Source organism: Schistocerca nitens, chromosome 2 (genome assembly GCF_023898315.1).
Source record: "Schistocerca nitens isolate TAMUIC-IGC-003100 chromosome 2, iqSchNite1.1, whole genome shotgun sequence".
Taxonomy (NCBI): Eukaryota; Metazoa; Arthropoda; class Insecta; order Orthoptera; family Acrididae; genus Schistocerca; species Schistocerca nitens.
The window spans coordinates 1,004,985,782-1,005,001,330 of record NC_064615.1 but is presented as its reverse complement, the minus strand read 5'-3'; the positions used below and the strand labels follow the sequence as shown (position 1 = coordinate 1,005,001,330).

Sequence of the window (15,549 nt, the reverse complement as noted above, 5' to 3'; positions counted from 1 at the left end):
CTTAAAAAAGCTAATCCAACAAGCTATGCAGGATAACATCTTACATATTTTGAAAGTACGAGATTGTTAAGGTATTATGCAGACAGTATATTGTGGCAGTTCGCAAGGACTGTAAACAAACAGGAACTTAGACTGCCCAAGAGGAGAGGAGTGGTGAGAGGGAAAAAGCTCTGCCTCCCTCTCACAGAGCTGTGATCTTACTTCCATCTTCTGTGCCTTCACAAAAGAAGAACTGACGTAACAGTAATAGGGATTGCTGATTCCTTTTGTTGTGGTGAGTATCTCATTCGAATCCATTTATGCACCAGTATCAGTGTCTTACTTACTTCAAAGTGAAAAAAACAAGCAATCCACAAGACAAACCAAACTGGAGTACACAAAGCATTTGGCAGTGGCTACAATGCAATTGTTTGCTGCAGTTGACACAGGCTCGACCTCTACTGGTATCTTGTGCAACCATAGTTCTCAGCACTCCCCACCTAAAACTGTCACGATATAGTGTCTGCATAATAGTGAAAATCAGCTTTTACAGCATTTGCAATATTATACGGTTTCTGATCCAAGCTTGTGATCATTATGCTTATATTAACTGTACACAAAAAAGCTTTAGAATAATGTACTGCAGTTGAAGACACATTACTGATGTATATAAAAAAAGAAGAGTTCCCAGTGTGCAAACCTGCAGAACACACCATGTTACACTACGTCAATCAGATGCTAGCTCATTTCCTGTTATGTAAAACTATAAAATGAACCTTTCAGGTACAACAAACTAATTGGATGTCTTAATAAACAATTCCATGATGTTCTAATGTACTTACATTATACACTCATGTACATGATAAGATATCTTTGCAGGAAAGTTCTGGTGGTATGTAAACACAGTAGGAGAAAGGGACCACACATGTTTCAGGTGGGTTGAGTAGAGGGGGAGAAAATTGGGAGATAGGAAGAAGGGTTGGGGTAGGGTGGCTAGTGGCTTGGAGGGAAGACAGCCAATTTGCTGTCTAGGAATATAGAAGGGGGGAGGGGGGGAGGATGCGTGGCAGGTGCACAAGCTACTTATGTGATACATGGTTGTCGAAGCTAGTCAGGGTCAGCGCTAGCTGAAGGTGACGTGGGGATGTGAATTGGAAGGGGGTGACAGGATAGAGGAATGGAAAACTGTTGGGTGGAGGATGTGGGAACAGTGGATTACCAGAGATTGAGGCAAGGACAATTAAAACCCAGTCCCACATCCCTTTCTTTAAATGCTGCCTATACCATGGAATCCTGACCCAACAACCCAACCACAAAAATTCCCTTCTCTGAATCCCACCCCTACATTCACAAGAACTTTCACCTTTTTAGGCTCCGCCAGACCCTAACCGTCACAAACCAGGTACTGTAGAAACATCTCTCAGTGACACAGGCATCCCAGAACCACAACTTCTCCCTCCACAACATACTGTTACTGGGCAGTGCTTACCATGAGTGCGTGCTGAAAAGTAATGCATCTGCATTTTTTGTCCTGTTCTCAATATTGACTGAGATATTACATGTCATACATATTACTCAGTCAACTTTCCCACTTTGCTGGGACAAGTTGCAACCCACTCCCACTAGAGGGCTTAGACAGCTCCGAATTGTAGTGTGTAAAATGTAACTGTGTAGCTTAATATGTTAGGGCATAAAAGCAGCATGCAGTAATTGAATAGAGGTTCTAACAACAGAGAACGTGCCTCCAACTGAAATACATTGAGGAATGAATAGCTGTATACAGTGATGATTTTATCAACATCAGTAATATATGATGGTTTATTCAAGCTTGTAATGAAGGAAACAGTGGTGCTAACCTCAATGTGTGTGACAGAGTAGATGACTGTATGCAGCAGTCAATGAGAATCATCAGAATTAGACTGATGAATTCATCAGAGGAAATCATCAGATAACACCAACACAGCTCTCAGTTAGGTTTGGTGTATCATGAGTAGACCTTGGATTTTAAGTAAAAACCTATTTTGTTCCTCATTAAATAAAGGCAATAAAAGTTGTACATACACAAATTACACCAATTTATGATTGGAAACGCTAGTTTTATAGCACCTAAAAATACCTAATTTCAGGTTGGTATCTGATTGCACCTAAATTTTAAAAATCCAATTAAATAAAATTTTTTATGACTAACATTTTCTTGTAGTCTTTCCAGTAAAGAATTATGCAAATATTTCATCGAAAATTGTAATTTTATAGAACCTAAAATACCTAATTTTATGTTAGAACCTGCTTTACCTCATTTTTAAAAATCTTAAAAATACATAAATTCATGTTAGAACCTGACTGTACCTCATTTTTAAAAAACCAGTCAAATAAAATTTGCATTACTAAAACTACTCTTCTGGTCTTCCTGGCTAATTAGAAAACAGTAAAATCGTAGAGGGAGACCAAGAGATCAATACACTAAGCAGATTCAGAAGGATGTAGGTTGCAGTAGGTACTGGGAGATGAAGAAGCTTGCACAGGATAGAGTAGCATGGAGAGCTGCATCAAACCAGTCTCAGGACTGAAGACCACAACAACAACAATTGAATGATAACTGGTTTGTTTGAAAGTGTGAATGCCAATCATGAGTCAGACAATGACAGCATATGCCAGGCTGTTACAACCCGCCCTGCTCATATGGGCCGGCAGGGCATGGAGGAGCCTTGTGATCTGCCTCCGGTGCCTTCCTGCCCTGTCGGAACAGCATGTTTAAAACAACTGCACTGTCTTCATTCAGTCGGTCAGTGTGCTGTTTGGATGTGGTGAAATGTTTCTCAGTGAGAGTGTATTTGTGGAAAGTCAAGCATGCTGAAAGTAGCCAGCTCCAAATCATCTCTGATCCATCACTGGTTACAAGAATTTCGTGATTTATCTGAGGACAGAAGTTATTCACTGCAATGTGTGCAACAAAGATGTAAGCAAAATTTTAGCCTTTTATCTGCTATGCCCACTCAGAGAACATTGTTTCTAACCCCTTAAACGTAAGTTAATTTTGCTAAGTAGATCTCGTACACTCCTGGAAATTGAAATAAGAACACCGTGAATTCATTGTCCCAGGAAGGGGAAACTTTATTGACACATTCCTGGGGTCAGATACATCACATGATCACACTGACAGAACCACAGGCACATAGACACAGGCAACAGAGCATGCACAATGTCGGCACTAGTACAGTGTATATCCACCTTTCGCAGCAATGCAGGCTGCTATTCTCCCATGGAGACGATCGTAGAGATGCTGGATGTAGTCCTGTGGAACGGCTTGCCATGCCATTTCCACCTGGCGCCTCAGTTGGACCAGCGTTCGTGCTGGACGTGCAGACCGCGTGAGACGACGCTTCATCCAGTCCCAAACATGCTCAATGGGGGACAGATCCGGAGATCTTGCTGGCCAGGGTAGTTGACTTACACCTTCTAGAGCACGTTGGGTGGCACGGGATACATGCGGACGTGCATTGTCCTGTTGGAACAGCAAGTTCCCTTGCCGGTCTAGGAATGGTAGAACGATGGGTTCGATGACGGTTTGGATGTACCGTGCACTATTCAGTGTCCCCTCGACGATCACCAGTGGTGTATGGCCAGTGTAGGAGATCGCTCCCCACACCATGATGCCGGGTGTTGGCCCTGTGTGCCTCGGTCGTATGCAGTCCTGATTGTGGCGCTCACCTGCACGGCGCCAAACATGCATACGACCATCATTGGCACCAAGGCAGAAGCGACTCTCATCGCTGAAGACGACACGTCTCCATTCGTCCCTCCATTCACGCCTGTCGCGACACCACTGGAGGCGGGCTGCACGATGTTGGGGCGTGAGCGGAAGACGGCCTAACGGTGTGCGGGACCGTAGCCCAGCTTCATGGAGACGGTTGCGAATGGTCCTCGCCGATACCCCAGGAGCAACAGTGTCCCTAATTTGCTGGGAAGTGGCGGTGCGGTCCCCTACGACACTGCGTAGGATCCTACGGTCTTGGCGTGCATCCGTGCGTCGCTGCAGTCCGGTCCCAGGTCGACGGGCACGTGCACCTTCCGCCGACCACTGGCGACAACATCGATGTACTGTGGAGACCTCACGCCCCACGTGTTGAGCAATTCGGCGGTACGTCCACCCGGCCTCCCGCATGCCCACTATACGCCCTCGCTCAAAGTCCGTCAACTGCACATACGGTTCACGTCCACGCTGTCGCGGCATGCTACCAGTGTTAAAGACTGCGATGGAGCTCCGTATGCCACGGCAAACTGGCTGACACTGACGGCGGCGGTGCACAAATGCTGCGCAGCTAGCGCCATTCGACGGCCAACACCGCGGTTCCTGGTGTGTCCGCTGTGCCGTGCGTGTGATCATTGCTTGTACAGCCCTCTCGCAGTGTCCGGAGCAAGTATGGTGGGTCTGACACACCGGTGTCAATGTGTTCTTTTTTCCATTTCCAGGAGTGTACGTAAATTCTTCCACAAGGTATATCTCATTTCTTTTGTTTTTAGGTATGTTCTGAACAGAGATCACATTTAAGTCAGCATGTTGCAGGGATTAAACATCAGGCAAATTTAAAATATAAATAAAACTTGAAACCAGCATTTTTAACTAAACCAAACGCAACAAACAAAAGCGAATTTCATCTTGACCTGTGTCGAATCATTGTTGCAGCAAACACATCATTCAATACAGCTGAAAATAGCCAGTTCAAAAGTTTTCTAGAGAAATACTGTCACCACAGCATTCCATCAGAATCCACACAGAGCAAGAACTAACTGTTTAGATACTTTATATGAAAATACATTGAGCAGGATAAGGGAAGATATAGGCGATTCATACCTGTGGATCTCTGTCGAAGAGACAACTGACAGACAAGGTCAATATGTGGCTGATTTGATTGTTGGAAAGTTAGATCCTGACACTCTCTCTGTACCTCACCTGATCTGCAGCAGCTAAAAAGGACTACCCAGGGAACAATTGCTCAATTTGTTAATAAAGCTCTCAAATTACGTTTCCCCAACAGTCTAGATGAAAATAAAGTACTGTTAAATTGTTGAAAGTCTTTTACCCAGCCTTGCTCTATATCACATGTTTTGCCCATGCCATGAATCGTGTAGCTGAGACAATATGTCCCTAATTTCCACATCAAAAAGGTTTTTATTAAAGCACCCCCAAGAATCCAGTTATTTTGTGAGGAACTTCCCAGTATATCAGTTCCACCAGAACTCAGACTTCCTCACTGGGGAATGTAGCTAGAGGCCGTAGAATATTACAGCGAGCATTTGGAAGAAATTAAGAACACTGTTCTTAAATTGCAGGGGGAGGCAGTGAGCATTACTTCAGCTAAAGATCTTCTAAAGGATTCAACAATCTCCAACAACATTGCATACATAAAATCTCATTATGGATTTTTGGTCCCTATTATTAAACCTCTGAGAATTCAGGGAAACCAGTCTACATGTAACTGCGACTGATAGAAGGGGTGACAGAAAAATCAACTTGGTCCCAGGTTCTACTGGTATGAAAGACAGTGAGAAACTAAAGACTGTGCTACAAGAAAACCCAGGACTGACCACCATCCGCACAGTGGCTGACATCTTATCAGGTAAATCAATAGAACATGAGTGTGCGGCCCCACATTTAAATATGCTCCGGTGAAATCTGTTGACATGAAATGCTCATTCTCGCCATATAAGATGCTATTAACAGAAAAATCTGGAGAAAGTGTTAATTATTTACTGTGACTGTAATTATGGGCATGGACAATAACATAATGTGGATTTTGTCAATCTATCTTTCTAGACAGTAAAATGTCAGATTTTGATAACCTATTTCTGTAAGTGATAGAACCTATTTTAGGTACCTAATTGAAGATTTTTGGACTCAAAGTCTGAGGTCTAATCATGAGAATATGTACAGGACATCATTGCAGGGTGCAGTGCTGAAAACTGTGTGCATGGTGGGTGCCTCCAGCGCTCATTTCCGACATGAAACAGAGGAGACTGGACATCTTTCAACTATTTCTTTGTGTTTCGAGTGTGAGAGTAATGGATTCTTCAACAACATTCTGACAGGTGATGAAAGCTGTGTTCATCATTTTGACCCCAAAAACATGGCAGCATCAATGGAGAAACTTTAAAAACACTTCCAAGGATGTCATTTTGATAGTGATGAAGCAGTGCAAACAGAGATGAGGCCATGCCTCCATCAACAAAGTCAAACATTCAACAGTTGGAGCCACTGAGGGCATGGCTCAGTAGGCACACGTCCCTGCACAACCGCTATCAGCATCTGTCACAAATGTGTGTTTCTGTTGCCAACAGTGAGATGCTGGTGGCAGTGATATTGATCTAGCTTACCACATAAACCAACTCTGCTGTAAACACTGCACAGATTTTTATGTTGGTACAACTACCAAACAGCTGCCCACCAGGATGAATGGCCAACACCAAACTGCTGCCAAGAACAAAGTTGACCACCTGGTGGCACAACATGCAGCTGAGCATAACACATTCAATTCCAATGTCTGCTTCATAGCCCAGACCACTTAGATCCTTCCCTGTACCACCAGCTTCTCTGAACAACAAAGATTGGAGTTATCTTTGCAACATATTCAGCTAGCACTCCTGTAATCATTCTGACCTCAATTTACAGTAACCAAATGTCTCCACACCCTCCACCCAATAACTTTCCCTTCCTCCATCCTGTCACCCCCTCCCAATTCACATCCCCAAGTCAGCTTCAGTATGTGCCACTCCCTACTGGCTTTGCAACTGTGCATCACACATCTAATCCATGCACCTGCCAACTCTCTCTCCCGAATTCCTAGCTAGCAAGTCAGCTATCTCACTCCAAGGTGTTAGCCGCCTGTCCCCCCTCTCTCCCTCCACCCATCCCACCTGGCACAAACCACGCCCCAACCTAATCCACTTGCCACTTGCAGGCCAGGCATTAATTTGAAGAGTTCTGATGAACACTTGCCAGTTGATACACAGCAAGGCAAGTCAGACTGTGTTTAGATTAAAGACTGACTATCAGAATACTATCAGTAAATTTTGGAAGTATTTGTAATGGAACTCTCGAATTTACTGCCCTCCAAGAAAGTTCTCATGCTAAAATTATTCTCAGGACCAAGAACTGGATGAAACCCAAAGTGGTAAGCTGTGAGGTGTTTAGTGAGTTATGGAATACACAACAGAAAGACAGAACAGAGGGCAAGTGAGGGGGAGTGTTCACTGCAGCTGACAAAATATTGTCTCTATTGAGGTCGAAGTTGAGTGTGGCAGTGAAGTCGCATATAACAGGTCTACGTGAAACCCAGTTAATTGTTGGATATTTTTACTGGCCAAGTGATTCTGCTGTGACAGTTCTAGGGTCATTCAAAGTAAGTCTATGGTCAGTAGTGCATAAATACTCAGACATGCAATACTAATTGGAGGTAGTGTTAGCCTACAGAGCATAGACTTGGATGTCTATGGATTAATTGCAGGGGATACAGACAGTCAGTCAGATGAAGTGCTTTTCAACACATTTTTGAAAACGTGTCTTGAGCAGCTAGTTCAGTGGGTCACGGGCTATGGAAATATCTTAGAACTTGCAACTACAAATAGGCCAGACTTTATCGACAATGTCAGTGTAGAAACGGGGATTGGCAATTATGATGTCATTATAGCAACTATGATTACAAAAGTTAACAAATCAGTTAAGAAGGCTAGGAGAGTGTTTCTGCTAGAAACATCTGAGAAGCAGTTGTTAGCATCTCTCTTAGACAGTGAACTGACATCACTTAGTTCCAGTAAGATGGGCGCAGAGGAATTATGGGCAAAGTTTAAGCAGATTGTAAATCGTGGTTTAGAGAATTATGTGCCTAGTAAGTGGGTAAGGGATGGATGATGATGATGATGATTATTATTTGGGTTGAGAAGGCACTCGACATCATGGTCATCAGCGCCATGACGAAAAGTCAGCATGCTGATCTCATGGGTGGGGATGAAGGCTGTCCCCGCATGCGGAGCAGTTTATAACATATTAAAGTCTGCCGGTCTTCCCCACCAATTTAGGGATGAGGCCTGACATTTCACAAAATTTCACCACTCTTGCAACACTGGTATCAGTATCTGAGAGGATGGTGGGCAGATCTCCAGTGAGACTGAGGGCTGCCCTAATATCAGTATATAGGACACATGTAATCACAATATGCTGAACTGAAAGTGGCACGCAAAAAACTTCACAGAGTGGTGGAGCCCCCAGCCGGAGGAGGAAGCCATGTGTGAAAGGGCTATGCCCAATGTGCAATCTGGTAAGCAAAACCTCCTGCCAGCGGCAAGGCTGACATGAAGTCCACCAAGCCTTTGTGGTCGATTTGAGTGACCGCAGTTTGTTATCTGTCACCAGCAACCATCCAGTCTCCCACTAACACACGATGCATCTGTCAGAAAATGAGATGATGGTGGGCAATGGGATGGGCCAGCGATGGACAGCACTACCTAACATGCTTACTTGGCAGCTTTGTTGGCCATGTAATTACCCTGTATCCCAATGTGGCCAGGTACCCACTAAAAGATCACCTCCTTGCCATGGTGTTGGAGCTACTGTAAGGAGCCATGGATGAGCTGAATCTGCTAGTGTACTGGATACATTTGGTGAAGTGCTTGCAGTGCACTAAGAGAGTCTGAACAGACAAGAAAACTCATACAGTGACATCTGAGAACCCTCTCCAGTGCCATCAGAATGCCATATAACTCTGCATCATAATTTGTAAATATTTCTGGAAAACACACTTTAAAAACCCTATCAGGGAAAACAGCAGAACAACTGAGAGCTTTCTCCTGCTGGGATCCATTTGTATAAATAATGATAGAACTACGGTAAATACTTAAAAAGACGAAAACAGTTAGGGATGGAAAAGATCCACCACAGTTTAATAACGAGATTCAGAAAATGCTGACGCAGCAGAGGCTGTTGCACCCTCGGTTCAAAAGAGATGACAAGCAAAGGTTAGAAGATACTCGTGCATGGGTGAAAAGATCTATGCACCAAGCATGTAACCACCCCCATTATACTTTAGTAAAAGATCTGGAAGAGAACCTGAGAAAATTATGGTCCTATGTAAAATCACTAAATAGGTCTACAGCTTCTATCCAGCCATATGTTGACCAGTCAGGTATGGCAGTTACAGATGGCAAAACAATAGCTGAAGTTTTAAACTTCATATTTAAGAAATTATTCATACCAGAGAATCGTACAAACATACCATTGTTTGACCACTGAATGGACTTCCGTGTGGATGACATGGTAATAAGCATCCGTGGCGTAGAGAAACAACTCAAAGAGATGAAAACAAATAAGGCACCAGGACCAGATGGAATCCCAGTTTGATTTTTCAAAGAGTACTCTGCAGCATTGGCAATGAAAAGGGAGCTGGAGATGCCTGGTGAGAGACAGGCAATTATAGGGTTAATAGCCATAGCAAAGAGGAAAACGCTCAGGACAGAACCCTTGCAAACAAGCTTGCGAGAGAAATGTGGCGGTAGCTAGATGGAAGGTGTTTGTCCTTACTGGGCTTACGTATGGGCATGACATTGGCTTCACGCCAGCATCTGGGAACATGCCCTCTGCCCAGATGTGGTTGTTGGAGGAAGGAGAAGGTGCTTGCCCACAAGAGAAAGGTGTTGCAACATCTGACTGTGAACATCATCTGGCCCTGGGGAAGAGGATTGGGATAAAGTGAGAGCACGATGTAGCTCCCTCATAGTAAAGGTGGCATTGTAGCACTCACTATTCTGGGAAGAGAAGGGTATTACCCGAGCCTCCTCTACTCATTTCCAATGGAGGGAGACAGGGTGATTGTGGAAGGAGCTCAAAATCTCTGCAAAATCGCAGGCCAAGGTGCTGGAGATAGCAATAGCATCCCCTATGACATCATCTGCTACTGTCAGGCTGAAAACTGGGGACTGGACCTTGGTCCCAGAGAGCCTTCGGAGCTTGGCCCACACAATGGAAGAGGAAATAGAAATGTTAAAAGAACTAGTAAATGAAATCCAGCTAGCTTATTTGCTATCCTGAAGAATGCAAAGACACTGTGCATGCAACCTTTTATAATGAATGCAATTTGCCATCATAGCATGACAGTTAAAAACATGGAGAGAACATCTCAGCGCATGAATGGCGTCACAGCATGCCTCAGTCCACCAAGAGACTGGGACACAGTTTGGTAAAAAAAGAAGTGCAAGGAATGGAACATCCAGTGGTGGTAAGGACAATGTCTGTAAGAGATCACACCTGGTCATCGCAATTGGGGAAAAGTTGTTAATCGAAGGTCACCAGGGAGGAGTAAAGCCTCCAGTTGGCCCTAGAAACCTGCCATTTGGGTGTTCATGTGGGAAGGGTAGGAGTCAGCTAACGGATGGCACACAGGAAATGATCGCTCAAGTATGTTTCAGAGAGAATGGACCACTCAAGATGATGGGCAAGCTAGACAGTGCAGAAGGAGAGGTCCAAATGGGAATAGGTGTAAGTGGAGTCTGAAAGGAATGTGGGTGCTCCCATGTTAAGGCAGATGGGGTTAAGGTGATTGACAAGGTCAGCCAAGAGTGCACCTCTCTGACAGGTTCTGGGTGAGCCCCAAGGGGATGGTGCACACTTAAGTCATCAAGCAGCAGAGAGGGGTGAGGGAGATGCCCAATAAGCTTGAGGAAGTTTGCCCTGGTGACACTGAATGATGGAGGGTTGTAAATGGTACAAAGGGAAAAGGTCAAGGGAGGAAGAAAAACATGGACTGCAACAGCTTGGAGCAGGGTAGTCAGGGAGATTGGTTGACTATGATCATCACCCCAGATGAAAAACATGACTCTCCCATGAGATGGAATGGTATCCTGGGGGCAAGGTCAAAGCGGACTGGGAAGAAATGCAAGAGCTCAAAGCGGTCATGAGGATGCAATTTTGTTTCCTGGAGGCAAAGTACAATCAGACACTGTAATTCTAAGAGCAACCATAAATCCTCTTTGTTGGCTCAAAGGCTGTGAATGTTCCATTGGAGAGGAGTAATGACGAGGAAAAAATGAAGGGTTGGCACCTTGACGGCTGCCAAGTGCCAGTCTTCAAAGACTCACTGCTACAGGGCACAAAGGCAGGAGGATCCTGCTCCACGAGGTCTTCAGAGGTGTTGGCATCCTCCTTAAGTCGGTCTAAAGAATCCAGGGGACAAAAACGGTTGGTGGTGAACACTGGTGACACATAGGTCGGCCAGGTGAGGGTATCACATGGCGATACCATCTAAGAGGATCTTTGCGACACCACCAAAGAGGATCTTTGAGACAGTGAAGGAGAAGACCGTTTCCCTTTGTTTGATTTCTTGGAACCTTCCCTGTTGGCAGAGGAAGACTCAGATGTTTGTTGGCTGGAGGGACATAGGAAATGATAGTGGAAGTACTCCTTTTGTCCTTTCTGGCCTGCTGGTTGTGTAGCAGGTGACTTTGCCCATTGAGGTGAAAGTTCGGTGGCTCGTTGCACAGCTGGAGGAGGAGATGGGGTGCTACTGTGATGCTGGGCAATTTCAAAACCATGGTGCTAAATTTGAGGTCACATGTCTGCAGGGCCATGTCCTTCATGGAGCGAGATGTAGCAAGATGAAGGTGTCAGGTGGTAGAATGTGGGGTTTCCGACCAACCAACAACTTGCAAGTGACTGGATAAGGCACATTTTCCTTCACCCAAATCTCCTGGACAGCCTGCACATCGAGATACACGGACAATCTCGGTAGGAGGCAGCATGGGCGCCTTTTCAGTTGATACACTGGGGAGACGTAGGAGGAGGATCGCCCTCATGAGGATCTCTACCACAGGATACACATTTGACCGAGTATTGACAGGACTCTTGAGTGTGGTTCTAATGATGACAATGGTAGTAGCGCATCAGGATTGGAATGTATGGTCATACTGTGATAACTTCACGGCCTGATTTGATCTTTGATGGAAGAATCACTCTATTAAAAGTGAAAAAAAGAGTGCGTGGGCACTAAGGAAGCATCTAGTTTTTGCATCAGCCAATGGAATGCAATGACACCCTGATCATAGAGTACATTTGGATTTCTGCCTCAGTCAGGCCTTTGAGCAGCCTAGTGTAAATAACGCCATGGGAAGAATTCAGCATTTGATGGTCCTTCACATGAACAGAATAGCCACGGAGGAGCAAAGCTGCAAGCGGTTGTTATGCCTGAGAATCAGAAGTAGTCTCCAAAAGCAAAGTGTCATTTTGTAAACAAGAGCAGGATTTCACAGGGCCAGCAATTGCATCAACACCTTTCTAAATAATAAATGGATTTACCATAGCAAAGAACTGGCCATCTTCAGTACGTGAAACCATAAGGACGGGTGGTGCAGCTGGGAGGGTCTTTGAACCATTAGCCTGATTCCATTTATGTTTGATAGACATTGGTGGTGAAAAATATGATTAGCTCACTGCGAGAAAATCCTCCATGACTGCCAGCATCTCCAATGACTTGCTCCTTCCAACTGGGGGCCCTCCTCAGAACGGGGCGCACCCACCTTAGGTGATTGTTCACACCTCAGGTCACACCTCCCAAACACCTGAGAGAGAGATCAATCAGCAATTTAGGAAGGTATCAGCTCAGGCAATCACCCCTCCTCGGACCTGGCCTTTACCAGGGGGTATGTGGGAACCCTACCTGTCAACCTGGGGCTGGGAATTACACATAACCCAGTCATTGGTTGTGCATCAGACACATGGGCTGGCCTTCAGGAGCGCACAGGAAGGAAGAAGAAAACAAGGAACCTCAAATGCTGAAGTGGAGGAAGGATAGAAGGGGAATGGAAAAATGAAAGAAGGAATGAAAGACAGTGGAGAGACTGTTCTCATATCACTGACTGAATATGCAGAACAGATTTCCAACAACATCCCAGACATGTTCCCCAAGGGAGGGGCAGAAGTATGGCACGAGAATAGACATGCTGCATGGAAAGGAAAAGTGCTCCAAAGGCTGGGTCCCCAGGGTAGCCAAGCACAAACCAACCAAAGTGCGGCGAGCCCCCTGGAGGTCATAGTGTGATGAGTAACAGGATAATGTTCTTGAAATCTGACACTACTGACACCCACGAGATGATTCAATGCTACTGTAAGGACATCATGTGGCTGCATCCCCACTGCATGTGACCTGACTCCTAGTGCAATGTCAATTTTTGCTCTGGTATACAGGGTGGAACCACTAGTTCAGAACCATTCAATATCATTTGAACGTTATCCAAAACAGCAAAAGGTGTTTACACTTTTTCAGCCCTCCTGTTTCGCATCCTCCTGTAGAGTGGTCATGGAGGGGTTTATCATTGACAAGTGGATGAATAAAACAGCAAAGGATCCCTATAAGCAAAGTGGCACCTCGCAGTAGCTGTAGCGCCTGAGGGGAGGTAACCCATTCACCATTTAGGTGGGATGATGTTGTGGGGCACAATGTCTTCGCACCATTACAGAGGAAGATTGTAGTCACTTTTGAGCCAAGATTAAAACTTATGCGTTGCAACAGGGGGCAATTACAGCATTACAAATTTTAAAAAATCTGATATATATTTCTTTTTGCATAGTGTAAAGCCGGACATACCAGGTGTACTGGTACGAAATGAGCGTTAAGATACAAATGTGTTGATAGGGAACATTTGTTGTGAATTAACCTTAATTTTTTTTTGTTTGGTTGGTATGGCATCTGTCAAAGATATTTAGTATACATCAAGTCATGGAACAAACAACATCTCATGTTTTCATCGTGTTAACAATGTCAAATTTTGTACCTGAAAGTGATGATTTGCGGAAAGCATTAATTTTTTGTTTTCGTTTGAAAAAAAAGTGCTGCAGAGTAGCATTGAATGCTTGTCGAGGCAAATGGTGATCATGCTCTTTCAGAAGCAACACGCAAAAGATGGTTTCAACGGTTCAGAAATAATAATTTTGATGTAAGAAATGAAGAACATGGAAGACCACCAGAAAAGTTATAAGATGCCAAATTGCAAGCAATATTGGATGAAGATGATACTCTGAGTTAGAAGCAAATGGCAACATTGCTAAATGTTGCACAAAAAACAATTTCTGACCATTTGAAAGATATGGGAAAGATCCAAAAGTGTGCCACATGAATTGAATGAAAGATAGATGGAAAACCGAAAAACCATTTGTCAAATTTTGCTTCAAAGACATGAAAGAAAATTAATTTTGCATCGAACTGTTACTGGCAATGAAAAATGGATTTATTTTAAGAATCCTAAATGGGAAAAATCATGGGTTAATCCAGGACAACCATCAACATCGACTGCAAAACCAGATCGATTTGGCAAGAAGACTATGCTCTGTGTTTGGTGGGATCAGAAAGGTGTGGTGTATCATGAGCTTCTAAAACCCAGTGAAACTTTGAATACGAATCGCTACAGACAACAAATGATCAATTTGAACTATGCATTGATCGAAAAAAGACCAGAATGGGCCAGAAGACATGGCAAAGTAATTTTTTTACACGACAATGCACCTGCACACAAAGCAAAACTGGTTCAGGATACAATCAAACCACTTGGCTGGGAGCTGCTACCCCACTCGCCATATTCATCAGACATGGCCCCTTCCGACTACCATTTGTTTTCATCAATGGGACATGCATTGGCTGAGGAACATTTCGATTCCTACGAAGAAGTCGAAAATTGGGTGTCTGATTGGTTTGCTTCAAAAGACGAACATTTCTATTGGCGTGGTGTCCACAAATTGCCATAAAGGTGGTCAAAATGTATAGAAAGCAATGGTCAGTGCTTTAAATAAAATGTTTTTACTTTTCAATTAAAAATTAGTGTTTCATTTTCACAAAAAAACGCTCATTTCATACCAGTACAACTGGTATTTTATCATGAAAACATAAAACTAGTTTTAAAAAATAAGATACCATAGAAGGTGTGAAATTGTTAGCCTGTGTAACAAAAAATGTTGTCCCTGCCGAATTTTTAATACTGTTTGGCCTTAGAGAAACTTCCAGTGAGAAAGCTGTTAGGAAAACTACAGCTTGCATACCACCTTTAGGATTTGTGTTATGAGGGTGGTTTGAAAAGTTCTCAGAATGGAATAGAAAAAAGTACTTACATCACTGAAACTTTTTTAATTTTTCAATGTAGTCTCCTTGTAGATTAATGCACTTGGTTCAATGATGTTCCAGTGCCTTGATCCCAAATCGAAAATGAGTTTCCTCCAGGCCTGCAAAATAGTTATCAACTCCGGCTATCAATTCTTCTTTTGAAGTGAATACACTCCTGGAAATGGAAAAAAGAACACATTGACACCGGTGTGTCAGACCCACCATACTTGCTCCGGACACTGCGAGAGGGCTGTACAAGCAATGATCACACGCACGGCACAGCGGACACACCAGGAACCGCGGTGTTGGCCGTCGAATGGCGCTAGCTGCGCAGCATTTGTGCACCGCCGCCGTCAGTGTCAGCCAGTTTGCCGTGGCATACGGAGCTCCATCGCAGTCTTTAACACTGGTAGCATGCCGCGACAGCGTGGACGTGAAC

At 44.1% G+C, this 15,549-nt stretch overlaps 1 protein-coding gene across 1 annotated transcript in view; it reads right to left on the bottom strand.

Annotated features, from left to right (window-relative positions):
• LOC126237354 (calpain-5-like) overlaps positions 1-15,223 on the bottom strand; it is a 252,548-nt gene extending 237,325 nt beyond the window's left edge. Inside the window, exon 1 of the mRNA XM_049947420.1 lies at positions 15,119-15,223. Within this exon, the coding sequence (XP_049803377.1) occupies positions 15,119-15,120 (2 nt within the window). The 5' untranslated portion in view covers positions 15,121-15,223. The remainder of the gene's footprint in view (positions 1-15,118) is intronic.
• Between the last annotated feature and the right edge of the window lie 326 nt (positions 15,224-15,549).